Genomic DNA, 6,000 nt, shown 5'->3' with positions numbered 1-6,000 from the left:
AAGAGACCTCCACTGTTCACCAGCACGGAGACATGGATTGTTCATTCTTGGTTCACAGGGGACTCCCAGAGAGGAGCCAAACCATCTAGGTTCACAAAGCCCCTCTGTACTTTCCAGCTATGACTTAACCTCTGTCTGCTTCGAGGTTTTCTTTCTCATGCTTTTTAAAATGTTAAAAAGTAGGCCGGGTGTGGTTGGCACACACCTGTAATCCCAGCACTTTGGGAGCCTGAGTGGGGTGGATCACGAGATCAGGAGATCAAGATGAGGTGAAACCTTGTCTCTACTAAAAATAGAAAAAATTCCCCAGGCGTGGTAGCATGCGCCTGTAGTCCCAGCTACTTGGGAGGCCGAGGCAGGAGAATTGCTTGAACCTGGGGGGCGGAGCTTGCAGTGAGCCGAGATGGCACCACTACACTCAAGCCTGGGCCACAGAGCGAGACTCTGTCCCAAAAAAAAAAAAGAAAAAAAAGAAAAAGAAAAAGAAAAGGATGATTTCATGAGGCTGTGAGAAGTACTCAATATATGTCCACTATTACCCTATCAAAGCTAGTCTCATAACAGCCTCCCCCTATTGATCCTGGTTTCATCCTCTGTGTTATGCCAGAACAAGCCTATCATCTTCTCTACAGTGGGCTTTCAAATATGTACAGAGAGGTGACACAACACCCTTCTCAGGCTAAGGACTGCTGGATCCTTTCACTGAGTCTCCCAGACTAGGGCCTTCAGGGCACTTTCCCTTCTGCTCATATTTTCAACAATTCTTATGCAAATGCTTGGGATTTTTGAGCTCTTTCCTGAACATCATATCACAAAGAGTTTTTCTTATAGTCCTTCAAAGGTTAACATTTACTTCATAAGTGATGAAACTGTCAGTATCACTATAAACTAAAACATGAAACTTAAAGCAGAATTTTATTTTGAAAAGTTTGCTCCCTTATCTATTTTCCCTCCCACAAGAAATACTTTAATCCAACAGTGAGTCTTGAAAAGAGCCAGTTATATGGTCATGTTGAGCATTAATTGAGTGTATGACTGTATGTTTTTCTTTTCTGTCACATTAATAAGAACTGAATCTTTTTCATGCAAGATGATACTTTGAGGAGGATTTGACCAAATGCCTTCTAAACTCCCTCTTAATCCTGAGATTCTGTGATTTGAGGCTTCTTCTGCAATTTTGTTCAATGTACACACATACTGAAGTCCTCCTTATTCCAAAGCAGTAAGTTCATTAGACATTTTATTTAGGGGAAATCTCATTTTATAACTAGTATATAGGCACACATACACATACACACACACATATATATATGTAGGTGTCTATATATAAACGTATGTGTGTGTATATATATATATATCTCCCATCTCCTGTTTTCTTCTAAGAAATTGCTTCTTCAGAAGGTGATTAAATTGGTTTTACAGTGGTTTATCTAGTCCTGCTGCTTATTCTCCCACTTGACATGTTAATCCCCTCTCTATTTTATCAGATAACCCTTTGGTTATTGCCATCAGATCTACACAAACGTTTCCAGTGATGGAAATCTAGGGCAGCAACCCCCTTCATTCCAGAAGACCATTAAGAATTCTTGACAGAGAGCAGCCCTTTGGAACAAATAAACAAAAAGGCCCAGCTTTGCCCATTAGTTTCTCTGAAGGCATGGGCCCTGTCTGGGACACATAGGAAAACAAACACATTTATGTATAGACCTGTGATCAAAACTGTTCATTCACAGAAGAACCTCTCTGAGAGGTGTTCACAAATTGTAAAGTAGTGAGGTGTTTGCAAACAGAGTGGACAAAGCAGCACATGGAAATCAAACGTAGTCTGTCTTTTCACAGTCACAGAATCACCCAATAATATACTAAAATCTAACCACAGCTAACACGTCTGCATGTGTCTTCATTTTTATGGTCACCATCTAGTCCCACCATTCTTACAGGAAATGTCTCTTGGTAAAAATTTAGGATTTTAATTAGGGGGAAAATATAACTAATTACAAAGTATCAAACCCTTAGTAATTGAAGTTTACAAGGTTAAATCCTCAAATTTTATGTCAATCATACCATATATTCCAAGATACACAAATAAACCAGATATACACAGACACCAATGCAAGCAACACTACTTTGGTCTCATTTTGTATTTAATATTATCGAAGGCTTTATTAATGCCTTAAAAAACACAAAAAGTTCTGAACACACATTTATTATCTGGAGGAATAAATGCACTCCAAATGCTTATCATCAGAACTCTGGAAAAAGACATATCAATTCTCTCCAGTATTTTAAAAATTGGTATCTAAATAATTTCATTTTGAACTAGGTTAGTAACCTAAGTTGTCTTCATTCAGCTTTTAAAATTGAAAAAAAATTGTTTCAAATATAATAAAGACTTAAGTACACATTCAAAATTTATTTTCTGTTACAGTTTTCTTGCCAAAAGGAGTTGAAGAGTTTTTTTGCTTATCTTACTTAGGACAAATGTTGTCAGATTAAAAAAAAAAAATAACAGAATAGTAGTTGTAAAGACTAAGTCTATATGAATGGTTTTAATCATAGCACAGTTAAAACAACATGTAATGTAGATTCATTTCGCTGGATGATGTCACCATTTAAAATATCAGTATTTCTCATATCATTTCTGGATGGTCTTGACACATTCTTACATCTTCTTCAACATGACTTCTTCACTTTTCTTCTCTAGAGTTTTCTTGAGTTAAAATAATGGCTTGAAGAAGATCATATGAGATCTAGTGGCTCTGTGATATTTCTTAAATGGTGGGCAAGGCTGGGCTGGCTGATAATGTAACTCATTAACATGAGCCGTATTTTCAGTGCCCCAGGCTGGCCAGGCAGTCTGATAGAAGGCCTTAGTTCCTCTTGCAGATAAAGATAGAGTCCATTCTTTCACTAGTCCAGGGCAGTGGCCAAAAAAGTCCAGGAAAGGCATTACATAGAATGCCATCGTTTAGAAGAGATTTGGATTTAACGGTGTTGTTATAGGTAAAGTATCTCCTGAGAAAAATCTCATTGACTCAGTGTTTGGGGGAACGTTAAATTTTATCATCACAGTTGCCTTTCTCTGTGGAAAAGATTTTATTTATTTATTTATTTTTTATTTTACTTTAAGTTCTGGGAGGAAAAGACTTCTTTAATTTGCTATGATCACTTCCTCTCAATTTCTTTTTCTTACAGTCATGCATACTCTGTAATCTAAATTTCCTAAGTTTATTTAAAAATCAGAGAAAAAAAACCCAAGGGGATTAAAAACAAGCACAAAGTAAAGAAAGAAACCAATAATTTTGCCATTATACTTTCTCCTGGATAACTGCAGATATTTCTTGTCATTTCCATTCTGTTTCAACACTGCAGAACAATACACTGGAGGCCCAATGGCGAAGCAATGTGCACATGAGTGACAAAACATGGGAACCGGAAAAGGAATATAAATGTAAATCAAACTTTTAAAATCCCAGTAATGCAACAGCTTCTTTCCTTATTTATTGGATTAATGTCCCTTCCACATGAATTCACATTTTGATTCCAGGAAGCCATGTACCATAAGCCCTAATAACAAAGACCACTATTTGTCGAGCCTGTGGCCGGTATCTACTGGTGGCAAACTTGCAAAGGTCTTCTGGAAGACTCATAAAATTATGTTCTATTTGTTTTCTGGATTCAGGGGACCACGGAAATAGAAAAGGATAGAAACAAGGCATGCTTTTGAGGTTTCTTGGGCTGGGTAGTAGAAAAATAGGTGTTTTCCTTTGGGGATTTTTGCAGCCGAGAATACTTTGTCATTTTCCTCAGTCTTTAAGGGAGTGGTAGGCTTTGGCAGTCCGGCTGTTGACAAAATCTGTCTTCTTAAACTGAGCCTTTGGAATAAGCAAACAGAAACGTGAAAGGTAACAAAAGTGGCACACAAGAAAATGCAGTTTTTTAGTGATTTCTTCCCAGGGTCAAGTCAAGTGGGCCAATATTACCTGGCTCTGTTAACTATGACACATTCCTTGTTCATGTTCTTACCTTCTTGTAGGCATGATGCAGTTCCGTGTGTGCCCACAGAGAATACAGAAGGACGGAAGCAGCTTTACTTGCTTTGTTGGAGGCATAGCTGAAAAGAAAAGGACATTCTGAGATCAGGGAGAATGAGTGAGGCTTCTGGATGCTGCCTGTGGGTGTTCTGTAAGACCTCTTCGCTCCTCAACTGCTACTCCCCAGCAGCCATCCATGAAGTCAGGCCACTCGGTGACCAGACAATTAGGCAGCAAGCTCTGCAAGGCGGGGACCATATCTGTTTTTGTTTTCTTTTTAAACCACTAGCACAGTGCTAATAAATAAATAGTTTACAGGCCAGGTGGGGTGGCTCACGCCTGTAATCCCAGCACTTTTGGGAGGCTGAGGTGGGTGATCACGAGGTCAGACCATCCTGGCCAACATGGTGAAACCCTGTCTGTACTAAAAATACAAAATCTAGCTGGGCGTGGCGGTGTGTGCCTGTAATCCCAGCTACTCGGGAGGCTGAGGCAGGAGAATCACTTGAACCCGGGAGGCGGAGGTTGCAGTGAGCCGAGATCACGCCACTGCACTCCAGCCTGGTGACAAAGCTAGACTCCATCTCAAAATAATAATAATAATAATAAACAAACAAGTAATTTATACAGAAAAATCCCTGATATTTATAAGGAATGTATCTTTAGATATGTTATAAATCCTTGAATTATTTATAGAATATAATCTATATTTGTATACTTATAATGTATGTTTATAGAATAAAAATGCATGAAACCATGACTGAAAAATACATACGATTTTGTGACATCATGAATGTAGGAGTAAAGTAATTTTTCAAGTCAATAAAAGAAATTCTTGTGGCAGCCCTTGTTAAAGCAGTTTCAAAATCTCTTTACGTTTCCATATAGAGCAAATGGAAAACTTGTTCTTGCTATAAATCAAAGTCACCACTGCATTTGAACTGTACTTAGTATTTCATATTCTGCTTTTTTTTTTTTTTTTTTTTTGAGGCTGGAGTGCAGTGGCGCGATCTCGGCTCACTGCAACCTCCGTCTCCCAGGTTCAAGCGATTCTCCTGCCTCAGCCTCTGAAGTAGCTGGGACTACAGGCGCACGCCACCATGCCAGGCTAATTTTTTGTATTTTTAGTAGAGATGGGGTTTCACTGTGTTAGCCAGGGTGGTCTCGATCTCCTGACTTCATGATCCGCCTGCCTCGGCCTCTCATAGTGCTGGGATTACAGATGTGAGCCACTGTGCCCAGCCCATGTTCTGCTTTTAACTTTATCCTAAATGTCCCACCTCTGGCTTAGATCAGTGCCGCCTTAGATCTCTTTCTCTTCTATCACCTGATTAGCACATGGCTGATTTTTTTTCTTAAACAAAGATTCTTTTTCCCCCCAAATCATAGGCATTTGTAAACATAAAACCAAAACCAGAGAGTGCAAAGATGTACGGAGAAGAGCATGGTGTGTTCCTTCAAGAGTGAAAAGTCTTTCTCCTCCATACTAGCCTGGCAGGGAGGAGCAGTCAAATCAGCACTTGTTAGTAACCCCTGGACTTTTCAGAATCACTTGGTAATAACTGAAGGGCAAATAAATCCATCAAAGTGATGGGTCTCTAATATTCAAAACTGTAAAAAGTTATTAAATTGCAAGGCTGTTATATTCATAATATTTGTTTATAAGTTGGTTGTTTGATACTTGGTACTCTTTTATTCAAAGATGTAATGTTATAAATGATAATTAGTTCCCAGGCTAGTCCACAAACGGTAGGTCAGATATATAACACTCTAGTAAGGAAAGAGCAGCAGACACCACTGGCAAGAAGCTCCTTGTTAACTTTTGTTTTTGAGACAGGGCATGTGAGGACTCACAAGTGGACACTCGGAAATAAACAAGTAACAGAGTAGCTCACCCCTTATCTTGCTAAGCTACCAGAAGTTTCCAAAAGTAATTGCATATTGCCATGTGCAACAATTGTTATGT

The 6,000-nt window shown here is 38.9% G+C and overlaps 1 protein-coding gene across 2 annotated transcripts in view; it reads right to left on the bottom strand.

The window, feature by feature from the left end:
* Nucleotides 1-1,948: 1,948 nt before the first annotated feature.
* PKP2 (plakophilin 2) overlaps nucleotides 1,949-6,000 on the bottom strand; it is a 106,496-nt gene continuing 102,444 nt past the window's right edge. For both annotated transcript variants that reach the window (XM_057299471.2, XM_008966323.5), the window contains 2 exons: nucleotides 4,027-4,114; nucleotides 1,949-3,875 (listed from right to left, as the gene is read on the bottom strand). In XM_057299471.2, coding sequence (XP_057155454.1) covers nucleotides 3,662-3,875; nucleotides 4,027-4,114 — 302 coding nt within the window. In that variant the 3' untranslated portion in view covers nucleotides 1,949-3,661. The remainder of the gene's footprint in view (nucleotides 3,876-4,026; nucleotides 4,115-6,000) is intronic.

The sequence above is a fragment of the Pan paniscus genome, chromosome 10 (genome assembly GCF_029289425.2).
Source record: "Pan paniscus chromosome 10, NHGRI_mPanPan1-v2.0_pri, whole genome shotgun sequence".
NCBI classification, from domain to species: domain Eukaryota; kingdom Metazoa; phylum Chordata; class Mammalia; order Primates; family Hominidae; genus Pan; species Pan paniscus.
The sequence above is the reverse complement of the archived record's forward strand: the minus strand, read 5'-3'. Positions and strand labels throughout refer to the sequence as shown.